At 34.1% G+C, this 15,931-nt stretch overlaps 1 protein-coding gene across 1 annotated transcript in view; it reads right to left on the bottom strand.

The window, feature by feature from the left end:
• camk4 (calcium/calmodulin-dependent protein kinase IV) overlaps positions 1-14,434 on the bottom strand; it is a 32,528-nt gene extending 18,094 nt beyond the window's left edge. The window contains exons 1-3 of the mRNA XM_042724996.1: positions 14,368-14,434; positions 14,132-14,259; positions 443-521 (exon numbers count right to left, since the gene is read on the bottom strand). Coding sequence (XP_042580930.1) covers positions 443-521; positions 14,132-14,241 — 189 coding nt within the window. The 5' untranslated portion in view covers positions 14,242-14,259; positions 14,368-14,434. The remainder of the gene's footprint in view (positions 1-442; positions 522-14,131; positions 14,260-14,367) is intronic.
• Between the last annotated feature and the right edge of the window lie 1,497 nt (positions 14,435-15,931).

The following is a 15,931-nucleotide window of genomic DNA, read 5'->3' as shown; positions in this document are numbered from 1 at the left end:
TGCACATTACTGTATATTGAATTGTTTATAAACAAAAGCAAAAAAATAGTTCCCATTGTTTTCTCTATCAGCCATCTTTAGCAGTTCTTGCAGTAACTTTGCATGATTACAACATTTATATGCAGTGACTAACAATGTAATGCATTACATATTATAGCACAAATGTAACATAATATAATTACAAATGCATTAAAGAGGCTTAAGATAGCCTTAGTGCTCCCTACACAGGCCCAAAAACCACAAACGATGGTGTAAATATAAATGTATGTACTGCTCTGGAAACAGTTTTGGCTGACAGCAATTATTATCCATCATTCATCAGACTGGTGTGGAGAAATGGAAGACAACAACGAGGTCTTTAAGAACTTAGCAGCTGGAAGTAAGTCCTGACCAGAAACTCCTTGGCTATACAAGGACAAAGAAATGTGTCAAATGCACTTACTGTTTTTTTCAGCATTTTCACAGCATAGTGCTTCTGGGTGCCTTTCTGACGGCATCGGAACACCACTGATGTGGCTCCCCTGGAAGAGAGAAAAATAGAAAATGATTCAGTACCAAATAATTCATCTTTTGAAAGATGATTTGTATTGATATAAGTGTTAAAATATAAACTCAATAATAATAGCAAACTCTTAGATTTAAAACTATTTACGCAATATTGACAGCATATAGTATGTGACATGCTGTCTGGTTCCAAAGACAATCTGCGTTTTCACACATACAACAACATAACTAGCGAATATCAGCTCACATTTTTGTTAAAGCATTAAAAGTGTTTCTTTCATACAAGAATGGTGTTTTAAGATGTGCTGGAGTTACTGTTATAGGTGGATGAACATGTAAGGAATAATTGATGACAGGCCGTTAAATTATTAGAAGATAATGCACACACGAGGTGGTGATGCAGCCACAACACAAAGCGGGTTACACCTCAGGTGTGCATTATTTTCTAATAATTCAACAGACCGTAGTCAATTATTCCACTTATACTACAGTTACCACACCTGTTCAGATTGTTCAGATGTTGTATTTAAAGACATTCGTCAGGAGCACTATTGTGAGTAGGATTAATTTCTTATGCATTTCATCCAACACCTCTGTTGCTAATTCAAAAACGTAATTTTAGACCTAGTAACAGAGGTTTGAGCTAAACTAATGCAAATATTATTTCAGTTACGAGAGACAGAGAGAGAGAAAGAGAGAGAGAGAGAGCAGTAGGGTCTCTAGTAATAGCGAAAATGTAAGATTTAACAGTGTTAAATACAGAAAATGTATGTAATGGTGCTGTATTGCCTCGATATGGGGCAAATGTCAAGTAGCTTTTAAGTTGCTAAGCTATTTTACTGATAAAATGTTCAGAGCATTGCTGACAAGTGTGCGTGTGTTTCTGTCTGTGTGTGTTTCTGTACTATGTGTGTATATTTGTATGGGAGAGAAAGTGAGAGAAATAGAGTATGTGCCTTCTGTACATAATAAAACATAACATGGAAATGGAAACAAAACATGGAAATAATTTGCCATTTTTATCCTATTGTTTGCTACATTAATTTGCTTGGTCACTGTCTTTGTGGGTTTTGGTTCTTTTGTTGTTGTAGTCTATAAGGACCTTTAAAATAACTGAAATCATTTGGCGATGTGATATCAACATATAATGAAGACAAGACCTGCCTGGAACTACTTTAGCTGCACATTTGCCTGAAAATAATTGCACTCCTTAGAACATTTGTCAACCAATATGTTTTAAGCATTCAACAGCTCTGTAGTATAAGTAAACAATAATTTACTATCCCCACTTGAATTATCAAAAAATTACTTGTATATTTCACATGTTAACATGAGATTGTTGTGATGGAATCTCTTGCTAACCTTGTTGTCTAATCAGAAAACCAACTGTATATTATCATACTCCTTGTGGTGCAATACATTTTGTTATTTTGATGCTATATAATTCTAAATTGACATTGGTGAATCCTAAACAGGATCAAACTGTAGTTAAGTACTCAATACTGCTACAACCATATCATCAGAGAATAATCAGCAAGTAAGCAACTGCATAAAAAAAATCAAAATGGAATCGAAATATGTTGCGTACCTTATTCTGTGTAAGAAGCCACATCATCTCACAGAAGGATTTATTTCAAACACTCGACTGACATTATGGAGTGAGTTTGGAGTAAAAATATGTTATTAAATGTGGTATTTTCACATGCTTTCAGATGCAGCAGCATTTACTACACAGAGCCGTAGTTCACTGAGCAGCTATGCAAACAGCCTTCATTATCGCGAACGATTTCTTTGATTTCATAATAAGAAAATCGTCAGCAATTTTTTTTTTTTGCGTAACTTGTCAGTAAATGCAGCTCCATCTGAAAACACCTGATGATGATTTACTGCTGATTACAGAACTGGCTTTACAAAAAAAGTGCGCATGACAATCACATTCGATTAATCGTGCAGCCCTAATAGCTACTATAAATTGAAAGAAGCCAACTAGAAAAATGTGCCTCTTTGAAAACATTATGAAAACCAAAAACGTATCTATCCATAAACTAGTGGCAATAAAACACACTGAAAGTGTTGCAAAAGACACAAGAAGCAGCGTAATACCATTTTGCACAATGTTTTACCAATTAGCCTAGGCTGATAAATTGTCGGGCCGATTCAAAACAGTTTTAACTCAGAAACATACCTAGCACATTTTAGTAAATGCACAGCGATGCACTAACAAGAGCTAACACAGTACTGTCGCACAGTACTGTCACAGTAGTAGACTAAGTAGTGATGCAAACTACTCAACTTTTTTTACTCAACAAATTTTGCCATTTTGAATTGAAAATATGCATCATAATGAACTTGACAAAAGACATTTGCATTTTCGACTATTAGACATACGAATAAGAGTGAATGTGCACATTTTAAAATAAAATATTATTTTCAAATAGTGTAAATTTATTACTGCTTCATATAACTACGAACCTAGAACTTATTTTAGCATTTTTATTTACTTATTTATTTGCTTTATTATTATTATTATTATTATGCAGTAGATCGTACAATTCTTATGATCGTGTGCGTGACTGTGATTTGTGCGCATGTCAGTGAGCACGGCATCACAATCGATCAGATGTATGTTAAAGTTGCGTTCGTTAGCACCACCCCCACCCCCCCCACACACACACAAAATTGCAGAGGGCCTCGCACATCAACTTCGCACAGGGCCTCACCACCCCCTTGCGACTGCCCTGAGCTCACAACACCCTTGTTAAAACAAGTTGTTGTTTAGCTTTGTGAGCTTTCATTCTCTTAATATCTGATTCATAATCAGATCACTTAATACGGCATTTCACTGGCACAGGACCAGTGCAATATGTTGGAAGCAAGTGACAGCCAGCAGTTACAAACAAGCATCTCAGCTGGAAAGTGTCCAGTGTGCAAATATGTTGGAAGCAAGTGACAGCCAGCAGTTACAAACGCACTCCAAGAACTAGCATCTGGGTACTCATTAGTAGACCGGTGCCAGATCCACACAGCTATAGATCACCTCCCTCTCTCTCTATGCTGACCGAAAACTCCCACTGACTCTACATGTGAATAGACATCAGGAGAGTGTAGGAACCGGCTTATGGCTCCAATCTGCTTCACATAATCCCCATGCAGGTCCCAAAAATATTGATTTCATTTGGTTATATAACCACATTTGAAAGTATTCATGTACCTGCCAAAATCAGCTGGCAATTAGCAAAGTATCTCTGTGCATAGAGAACCCTGTTTAGACTTTCTCTGGATCCTTAGCACTTAGACTTAAATTACTTGAGTAAAAAATACAGCCTAATGTACTGTGTTAATATGAAGGCATTTTCCATATTTATTTTTCACAGATGTTACATCACAATTTTTTAATTATGCATTATATTGTGTTTTGTTTTAGAGTTGAAGAAAACGTCCATAAAATTAATGGAAATGGTGGTTTGGCACGTCAAAAATGATCTATAATGGACTTTCAGTGGAGAGATAGAAAACTTTCAAGCCTCCGATCTTTAGCCTGTGATTGGGACTCATAATGCTTCAATTCATTTAATCAATAAAAGTTAATAAAACAACATGGCAGAAGGATCTATATTAATGAGGATCCTTGACTTGCAATGTGATGACAGGAAATGGACTGTCCACTTCCCCTCCAGATGCTAAATATTAAACATGGACTCATTCAAAACACAACACACATAACCGTAATGCAAATATATAGACACCTGAGAATACCTTTGGTAACTATTTGACTATACTTGACTTTAAATTAACTGCATTATACAACAGTTGCCTCATTCTATAATAAGCTATTAGCTGTTGATTAAAGGGGAGGTCTAATGCTATTTCAAGCATTCTGATTTACACTGTTATAGAGTTGGATTCTCATGCTTAACATGGCCAAAGTTTAAAAAAAATGAGCTGGACGTATAACAGAGTATATCTGACCCAAATACACTCCTTCAGGGTCCATTTTTTTTTCGAGTATGGCCCTGTATGACATTACAAAGGGTGGATTTCCTTGCATGGGCACGGAAGACACACACACACATCAACCAGAGTGAGAGCGAAAGCACGTCCATCAACACGCTTCATTCTGGTTTCAGAAGTCTTTGGCAGTGCTGAACAGGACTTACTCAAGAAGAATTTCATTTTGTTTTTAGACTACAAAATCAACAGTGAAGTGTGTTTTTGGTTGTGAGGGAAAGATACCTTTGTTCAGCTTCCCAGAGAACCCAGCATTAAGGGAACAGTGGATGCAGTTTGTTTCACTGGGGCCGCAACAGAGTTGTGCAAGTGTGTTTGTTTGTTCCCAGCATTTCGGGGACAAATGTTTTCTAAACAAATTAAATTAAATTTAAGTCAGTAAAGTTTTAAAGTTTTTGTTCCTGTTTTATTTATATCGATGCCACAGCTTGCAGACAATCGTTACACAAAAGCTGAGCTTGCTTGTGGCTCTTTAGCTCCTCCTACGGCACGCCTCCAGGAGCTTGACTGTTTTCGGCGAGAATTTAAGCTGTATCTGTCTTTTATAAATCTGAACACTAAACTAAACACTCTTGGAAAATATGAAGGATGCAATACTACTCTATAGGTACTCAAGATTGACATGACAAACAACGAACTGTGTATGTTATGTCCCCTTTAAAATAACATAGAACTTTCTTGTTTTCTGGTAGAATATGCAAAATAATACCAGGAACGTGTTTAAAAAGTTAAATAGGGTCAATTTTGATTTAATTTTGTCAATGACACAGTATCGATGGAACAAGATAATCCAGGATTATGGTGACCCAGGGTTATTTTTTATATTTTTTTATTTACCTATTTTATTTTATTATTTAAGTCCTTGAGAATATGTTTTGAAAGCACATTTATCTTCAGTTTCAAGTAAAATTGTCTTATCTTTTTCACAGGATAAATGATTCGTTGAGATCTTAATAAATCCTCCACTGATGAGTCGCTCTATCTTTATTAATGAAGTCAACCTCCTTCTATTGTAGCATTCACTGAGATGAGATGCTAGAGGGATTTCCATCTCATTACCTCCCAACTGGACTATTTAGCATTGTTTGATTAACCACCTGCATGAGATTAGAGGCATTTAATTGTAAGGTGATTAAGCAGTTTGTAACAGAGTTCTCCAGGAGCGATAGCTAATTTGGAAAATGCAGTTTACAACTAAATTACAAAAAATAAGGTATTTTGTGGCGGTCACTACTAGCACAAAACCTAGAGGAAAATAAACAGCTGACAGCTGACTATAGCATTATCTTAAGCTAATGTGAAGAGCAGAGAAATGTGTTTAATGCTATTCTTTTCTGAAAAACTGAAGGTGCTTAATTGTTCTGAATGTGCATAATCTTACACACACACACACATATATATATATATATATATATATATATATATATATATATATATTAAGAAAAGAGAATAATATTTTAAAGAAAAGAGAAGTAATTATAAAATTGCATGTAAAGATGTATATAAGTCCTAAGTGGCTCAAAAAGTGGCAATCTAAATTTCAGCTAACTGCATATGATATAAATTTAAATTATAATTATATATTTTCATTTAATTGCAGTTAGAATGCTATTAAGTGTCCAAAACATTTATTTCAGCTCACATTTAAATATATTATTTTCCTAATGATCACTCTTTTAAAAAGATCACGATCAAGATCAAGAGACTTGCAGCAAAACGTTTGACTATCAGCATGAAGTCTGGTCCACATTCCAACATATTCTAGCCAAGAACCTCCCACAAGCTGTAGCAGCCTGAGAACTTGTAAACATAACTTGTTTCCTGGGTGAATTGATAAAACCTTGTACACTTTGACTTCTGTAAATTGAAAAAAGCCTGCAAATTAGATTAGATTTTAAGACGGTCTACAAACTCTCATCGGTTGAGCTGTCAGAGGTGCAGAGTAGTTAAGATCCACCAAGCCTGAACTTACAAATTTAAAAAAAAATAATGAAAAAAAAAAAACAATGAACTGTAGTGCACTCCTTTTGATAGCAAACAGGATGGCAGATGGGAGCCCTTCCTATTATAAACCTCAATCAACAGCTCAAAATAAACCAATATTCATCATATTAATAATATCAGATTGTGAATGAGAGATAGATACACAGAGGGCAAAACGACTACATCCAGCAGCTACAGCATATTATTACGAAACACATATGAGGTGATGATGATTACTCTGTCCATGGACTAGCACACTATACAGCACCATATATGTGTCCAACATGATTGCCATTTTCAGATCATTTACAAAATGTGATAAAATGTAATGGTATGATTCTCACATGGAACTCAGGCTATGACTGAGAGAGAGAAAAAGCTTTATGACAATTTTTAGAAGTAGGGTCACCAGATGTCCCATTTTACCCAAGACAGTTCTGGTTTAACAAGTTCTCATACGTTCCCTAACGTATTTGTCTACTGAACAAGCAATTTTTCAAATCATTTAACACATTTCTATGTTCATGGTTCTTGGATATTGGTTAATGGTCACATGACATGCAGGTGAAATATTTAAGATTTTTTTGTTTTATTTTGTTTTTTGTATTTTAAAATAATAAATATATTTAATTTTTCAATATTTATATTAATTTTATTTGTAGTGTTAATGTTAAAGGTTTTTAATGGTAACGTTGTGTGTTTTTGGGCCTTTTTTTAATGAGACTAAATATAAGCATTTCTAAAAGAGGGTCAGAATGAGTGTGTTTTGCAAAAACAAAGTTCTGGTATGAAACTCTAGATGACACAGTCCTATAGATCTAACTCAATATGACATAATGACATCATTATCACATGTCACAGCTGATTGGTTCTCTCTTGTATTGTTAGCTAATGAGCTCGCTGCTTAGCATTCAAATATTTGTCTAATACTTGCTGTAGCAGTTGCAGTGCACTTCAGAAACCCCTCACCTTCCCCAGCTCCACCTGTATAGATCTGCTACCAGGTGATCATGTATGCTATGGGGGTTATTCATATATGTTATACCTGCAGCAGCAATATTTCTTACATGCTCACAGTCTTGTCCAAATAACAAAGTTGTCATGACTCATGACAGAAATCTTGAATCTTGTTTTGCAAATATATGACTGTTTTACCATTATAAGTGAATCTCATAGAACATAAAAAAGTGAAAATATATCAATAAAAAAACATATTAAATGGTAAATATATTTAATTTAAAAACATTTTAAAATAATAAAAAAGTGTGATGACCCCTCTAATTTTGTTTATAAAATGGATAGAGTTCCAGCCCTGAATACTGACTGGTTTATGCAGCACTGCAGTCATGCTAAAATACACCACATAGCTAGAACTATATTCACAACATAGCAAAACCTCTCATATGTTATTGCTTAAATAACACTGTTTCAATTTCTTCCACTAAATTCAACTGCATTCAATTGCAACAATTCCATGCAAAAGGTTTGCAATCGTAAAGATATTGTGTGGATTAATGTATTCTTGATCTAACTGCAGTGCTGATAGCATATGACTGTAAATAATGTTTTGGATAAATGCGGCTCTCACTGCAACCGCATCCATCAAATGGATTCATTACAGTAGCGTTCTTGTGCACTTAATGACACAAGTCATTCTGGTGAGTCAGTGTTGGAAGTGTTTGTTATGTTTGTTGCTAGCTGTTTCCGAGCATTATATAATCACAGCAGAGACAGAGAGAGAGAGTGAGTGTGAGAGGGAGGAAGAGTAGCTCTCTGGGGAGCACGGTAGGCTTCATTATTCAGCTCATTCTGCCTTCTTCAGGACCTGGGCGGTTTGCATCTGGCTCCATTTTACAAGAGTCCAGCATCTATGCCCATGCACTCCAAAATGGATTGGCCAACTGTGAGCTGATAATGCTAATGTATGAACTTCTTTAAACCTCTATTCATGGCATTCTTTGTTTCAGATCCATGTTAGAGATTGATCTAAAGCACAAATATTACTAAAGGAAAAGTTCAGTCAGAATTACACATTCTAACATCATTTACTCACCCTCTTTTTGTTCCAAACCTGTACGCATTTCTAGTAACACTTTAGTATAGGGACCAATTCTCACTATTAACTAGTTGCTTTTTATCATGCCTATTATTTACATATTGGCTGTTTATTAGTACTTCTAAAGCACATATTCTTCATGACCATATTCTACATCCCTAATCCAACCCAATACCTACCTTATTAACTATTCATAAGCAGCAAAATAGTTTATTGAGGCAAAATACAGAGTTAATGGTTTGTTAATAGCGGGAATTGGAGCTTAAAATAAAGTGTAACTGCATTTCTTTATTCTGTACTCTGTATTATTACTATTGTTGTTGTTGTTTTTCATGTTATTGTTTATTTATTTATTGTATTTCATATTTTTATTGTTATTATTATTATTATTTATTTATTTATTAATTTATTTTTGCACTTACAAATAATTCATGCAACGTAAAGTTGTTAAACTAAAGCTAGAAATATTACCAAATATTTTAAATAATACAAATATTAGTTGGAACCTAAATTTATGAAACTTACATGATAATTAAAAATGTAGCCTTGGCAACTAACTGACATAAATACATTTAAGTTGAAGTAATAATAAAAGTATTACACACACACACACACAAACACACATATATATATATGTATATATATACATGTTGTATATAGTGTATATGTGTGTGTGTGTGTGTGTATATGTATATATATATATATATATATATATATATTATATATATATATATATATATATATATATACATAAGGTGTATTTTATGGGGTATATTATGATATTTATTATTTTTGCTTTGTGCTTTATATTTGATATATATACATATGTATGTATGTATGTATGTATGTATGTATGTATGAATGTATGTATATATATATATATATATATATATATATATATATATATATATATATATATATATATATATATATATATATATATATATACCATTGATAAAGCACAAAGCAAAAATAATAAGTAGCATAATTACAAAAACAAAAATAAACTAAGACTTAAAATATTAAAAAAGCTAATTCCAAATATTAAATATATTAATAAAGATTCTTCAAAATATATTTTTCTTTATCTTTAATTCGGATTTTGTATAAACTATCTATTTAAGGCAAACGTCACTGTTACTTGGGGCCACGAGTTTCAACAAACTCGTAACTGTAATATTATACTTTGCCACAAGCTCAAAACCATTTATGCCAAAAAAAAAAAAAAAAAAAAGGCAAAAAAAGATAGTTTAAGATCAGACTTACTATTTTTTTCAACTAGCAGGCCAAGTTTAACCAAAATTACTATCAATTACATGCATTGAGGAACCCGGGCCATATCTAGAGAGTAGAGAACAGAATATCATAAAAATTTGCAGTGTGCTCTTTATACCAGTAAGTATCCACTTACTTGAAAGCCTCTAAAAACCATGCAGAACACCCTGGCAAACACAGAAATTGCAAAAATGTGCACAACACCATGGCATACACAAAAGGCCCCAAAAGGACCATAGTGCTATGGTATTCTCAGAACATTGGAGTACTGTGCAAATATTATGGTATGCTAATTATTTGATATATTTACTGTTGTATGTTACTGCCACAGTACTGTTTTGCCCTGGAAACCACCCACAACGCAAAAGCATCTTGCCAGTGATTTTTTTGAATAGGATTTTTCCGGTAAATTTTTTAAATCTGATTTGTTTTTTTGTGATGTTGTTCAGCTCTGTCCGGTAAGTAATCACGTCAACAGATATATTACACCCCCGTCAGCACAGATGCATGTGATTTATTTTATTCCAAGATTAATTGCATTAACTGAATTTATGCTTTAAGTGCCCGCAGATACACATCACTATCAGCTGAGCGGATGGCAAAGTTGATTTGTCTTGCTTCCGCAGGCTGTACCAGCTCCATATGCGTGTGTTGTGCTCTAATTCATTCATGTGCTTGCTTTTATTTGCTCATGCTATGCTCTTTTTTTGTGATTGTTTGGGTTTTCGTTCTTAAAACTTCACATGCTAACAAACAGCTTTATAATTAGGCCATTAATTAATTTTTACCAAATGTCATTTTTACTCTCTAAAAAACATGAGAAATCCAACAAAAGGTTTTTGTAGGATACATACTGTATTTTCATTCACTGGAAAGATATTGTTTTACTATACATTTTATCCAGGAAAACACAGTAAGCACATATTCATGTACCCTAATAAGTGTCCATTCTGTGTTAGATTTTGGACAAGGTCTCTCTGAGCACCAAGAAAGCACACACTGTAACTCTCATCTTGGCTGATATAGTTGTGTGGGGCAGCCATTGTTAGAGAGGCAAACAATTTATGGGCATTCAGCATCAATTCATGGCCCACCCTTCACAGATCGATGAATGTTCCCCCTCCTACGCACCGTGCTGTGCCCAGTCCGGAGATGCTGAAACACCACAATCTGATTATCCAAGACAATTTAGGTTCAGCACGAACACAAAATCTTGCATGTCAGATATTTAAAAAAGCCAAAAAAGTCATGATATACCATCTAATATAATCACACACTCTTAAAAATAAAGGTTCCAGAAGGAGGGTTTTGCAGCAGTGCCATAGAACAGCAGTTCTCAGTTCCAGTCCTCACGCCCCCCTGCTCTGCACATTTTGTATATCTTTCTTATCGCTTCAGACACAAAGTGGACATCACAGGATATTCCGCCATGATTCCAGTTCAAAGCTAACGTAAATATTCAATTTAAAGTGCATTGCTGTGTGCGAGATGTGAATTTAAATTGTATTTATTTACAGAGGTATATGATGTCACACTTGTCTGTGTGTGAAGACGTTGTGCAGCGCAAATCCGTGAATTAATGTTCCGAAGTGAAGTAAATTTCAACAGATTTCCCCTGATCAGGGAGTAGGGAGCAATGAACACTGTGTAGAGACCATGTCAATGTGATAACAAAGAGAGACATACAAAATGTGTAGAGCAGGGGGTCGCGAGGACTGAAATTGAGAACCGCTGCCATAGAAGAATCCTTTTAGGTTTCCCAAAGAACCTTTCAGTAATGTTCTAAAAGGGTTACTCACACCCCAAAATGAAAATTTGTTCATCTTCGGAACACAATTTAAGATATTTTGGATGAAAACCCCATTGTCCCAATGGTCCCATTGACTGCCAAGTAAATTACACTGTCAAAGTCCAGAAAAGTATGAAAAGCATCGTCAGAATAGTCCATCTGCCATCAGTGGTTCAACCATAACGTTAAGAAGCGACATGGATACTTTTTGTACACGAAGAAAACAAAAATAATGACTTTTTCAACAATTTGCCTCTTCTGTGTCTCTCCACATCACTGTAGCACCATTTTGGAGAATATTGTTGAATAAAGTCGTTATTTTAGTTTTCTTCACTTACAAAAAGTATTCTCGTCGCTTCATAACGTTACAGTTGGCAGATGGACTATTATGACGATGTCTTTCATACTTTTCTGGACCTTGACAGTGTAATTTACATTCAGAGTATCATAAATTGTAAAATATCTTTTAGGGGTTTGGGACGACATGGGGGTAAGTGATTAGTAACAAAATTTTCATTTTGGGGTAGAGTATCCCTTTAAAAGAACTATTTTTTTCTTAGTGTAAAGAACATTTTAATGATCTAAAGAACTTTTTTGTACTCTAAAGAACTTTATGAGCAGTGGAAACTTTTGTGATGTTTGACATTAAAGGTTCTTCATGGAACCTTCAATGCCATTAAAAACCTTTATTTTTGAGAGAGCATTGGAGCAATAACAAAAACATTAGATACTCTACAGCACTATTGTGTCTGAACAACTAGCATCTTGTCATATATGTTGTTATTTAAACCTGTTTCCAAGATCTCACTAACAAATATTACCATGATTTAACCATAATTTTTGGACATGCACCATGGTAATATTATTGTTTTATGTGTATTTTGGATATACTGTACAATGTAAATATCAAGGTACATGAATATGAAGTAACAAGAGTCACACTTTTCAGATTGTTTTTATAAAATATGCATAAATAACAGTCAAATACATTTGCCTAAAATCTTCCTAATATCTTAAAAGCTTTTATTTGCACAAAAGAGAAAGAAAGAAAAACTCATGTTTCTAGGCTAAAGCAAGTGGTTTATGCATCTTGTCCTAGATTGCTTGCCAAACAAAGTGCACTATGAAGTTCTGCTGATTTAATGAAACTGCCAAATGTTTCAGACTCCGTGTCCTGGAAACACTTTGTCCTGTACTTTGAAGATGTCCTCTCCTACTACACATATCGCCTGGTGACAATGTAAACACCACTCAGGTTTAGACTAATGAGACTTTTTTCTAATGATGTAACATTTTCCATGAGTTTCGTAGAAATATTTCAACAGACTGCAAATGTCTGACTCGTATACAGGAATTCATAATGCTGACCAGTAATTGCCCTGCTTGAGAAAGAAAATATTTTTTGTTAAATCCAGCTATCCTAAATATCCAGATCCCTAACCAAATATAGAGAAGAGCAAACGCCTATATGAGCAAAAGACTGTGTAGTAAAATATAATAATATAATATATTTCTGCAGAATTAGATTCAATTTAAAGAGTTTTTTTGTTTTCCCAATTTTAATATAGCACTTTCCATTAAAAAATTCCATTGTCCCAAATTGAGACATCCAAACTGAACTCAATTTTAGTGTTAACTACATTGGTCCAAATTAACCCTGTTACCAATTTTTTTTTTTATAAAAAAAAATGCAAATTAATATTTCTTTAGCATTTCAAATTTTCATCAAAAAGTATCAAAAAGCATAAAAACATAACCTTTCTGAACTGACTGACCATGACACCAAGTAACAACAAATCTTTGGCTAAATCATCTCATTCTTAATCCTCAAATATGGAACAAATTAGTAGCTCACCTCTTAAAGTAACAAATGCACAAATCCCTCTGAAAAGAGGGAGTACTTTTAAATATGTTATATTCTTGTCTTGTTCATTTTTACACAACTTTTTGTTGCTGACTGTATTTGGCAAGCCCAATCCAAGGGAAAGTGTCAATAAACTAACATTGTAACTGTACCATCAATACCTATAAACTAACATTTCCAAAGTAGCCGGCCACTGTGACAGCTAAATTTAGACTAAATCATCTCAGTGGAGTAAATAACTTCCAAGGATATGGCACAAATCGGTATCTGAAAAAACACAAATCCCATTTTCTTTGGATTGACAACAGTTAGAGACGAGTAGGCTACTAATATCATACATTTTACATACATTTTAGTGTTGACTATCTTGGTCAAGCTCAACCCTGTTACCAAATAAATATTAATAACACACTCTTTTTTCTAAAAACGAATATTTATAGGAAACATAAGTTAATTAATAACTATTATCAACATTTGGTCTTATACCTGTCGGCCCCCACAGCGTTATATCTTAAATTGGGCGAAATCTGCAACCCTGTTACATATTTTGGTATAGGGCTATTTTGTTAGAGGTCCAAGCTGTGAATATAGTCTTCAATAAGCGTTTGAAAAGCTGCTTATGCACATAGGCTACTGCTGCACTTCCACTTACCGTCCCAATTCAGACTCCAGCTCATAGAAGTCCGCCAGGGTCTCTTTCTTGGATCCGTCGATCCAGTATTCAGGAGCGGCTCTAGAGGCGGGCATCGTCACTTTCAGCATCTCCAGCGCTTCACTTCACTGTCAGCGCAGCGAAACAACAGCATCACCAAATGACATGGAAGAAACCGAACACACAGTCTGGAGAGGCAAACAACATGCATCTTTGTGGAAAGAGTTTCGCGTTACCTGTACTGAGTGTTGGGTGGCTTGTATGTGTAGTGTATGTCGGTGGGGTTTGTTGTGTGGCTGTGTGTGTAGCGTGAGTTGGCGGCTTCCACTGGGTCTTACTGTCGCCTATGTAGGGCGCGCTGATTTTCTGTGTGTGTGATTTACCTGGATTCAGTGGACGTCACATATTACATAACAATACTCCGGTATATTTTTTGGCAGATGCATTACTGCTAGATATCATTATGGCAAATGATAGATATATTTCAAGATATAGCTAGATTTCATTATTTCCTTCATTAATGGAAGACGCCATTCTGTCTATAACACACTTCTGACACACTGTAAAACAACTAGCTGAGTCAATCTAAGTCTGTCATGAAATTTTAGGTCATATTTCGCCCAAAATTCAAGGCTTTAAACTGACAAAGATAGTCCTAGTAAAAACAAATTGTTATTGAAATCTAGGCTAATAGCACTAGATAGGCATACAGAAAGGCTTTGTATGTGTGTGTGTGTGTGTATATATATATATATATATATATATATATATATATATATATATATATATGATATATATATATATATATAAAATAAATATTATATATACATATATATATATATATATATATATACACGCACACTCCAAAAATTAAATACTTGTAATTTGAATTAAAATACTCGTACTCAGACTACAATTAGGCACTTTTTTTATGTTGTATTCTTTATGAAGCCCAGTTTGAGAAACCTTGACATAATGTAATTTACTAATTACTAACTAAATAAATAGATGAATACACGGCCAAAAATAAAGAAAGAAATTAAGAAATTTGGCATAAGGAAAAATACGATTTTGAATAAGATTCAAAGGACTATTAATATTATTTTTCAATGAACATTAATCACTGTAATAAAAACTACTATTTAAATGCTATTTAAATATGTCTATCTAATCTATTTTTAAGAAACCTGTATAACATATTTATATCTATATCTAGACTGTTTTATTGAAACCTTTACCCCCAATATCTGAAGCGTGTAGATATTCCCTTACCAAGTTTGACTTGATGTGCATTTGAGGATTATTTTTTTATTATTATTATTTTATTTTTTTCTCTTTTTTCTCCATCAAGGATCTTTTTCCTTAATTTTTCAAATATGTCACATTCAGTGATGATTTGAATGTGCTAAGAGGAAGAAATCACCCACACTGAGTCCAGATCTGTACCTAATGGGCCTGCATGACTGGTCATCCTTTAAAGCTCAAGCAGTGCAGGAGTGTTCTGGGCTCCCACACAGAGAGACCCATCTGTTCAGTATCTGCTCAACACAAAACAAAACAAGCACAATCCCAACGAACCAGCAGCATCACTCTCATCTCACATTCACTTCCTTGATGCTCAGTCATACAAAAAATAAGAACTGGGAGGTGATGTAGGATCATTTTTGTATCTGTATGCAAATTAATGGAGGTGTGCATATATATATATATATATATATATATATATATAACATAAAAATTATGCACAGTGGGTCCAAGTATTTAGACACTTAAACATGTATTAATATCAACTTTAAAAGA

The sequence above is a fragment of the Cyprinus carpio genome, chromosome B5 (assembly GCF_018340385.1).
Source record: "Cyprinus carpio isolate SPL01 chromosome B5, ASM1834038v1, whole genome shotgun sequence".
Classification (NCBI taxonomy): Eukaryota; Metazoa; Chordata; class Actinopteri; order Cypriniformes; family Cyprinidae; genus Cyprinus; species Cyprinus carpio.
The sequence above is the reverse complement of the archived record's forward strand: the minus strand, read 5'-3'. Positions and strand labels throughout refer to the sequence as shown.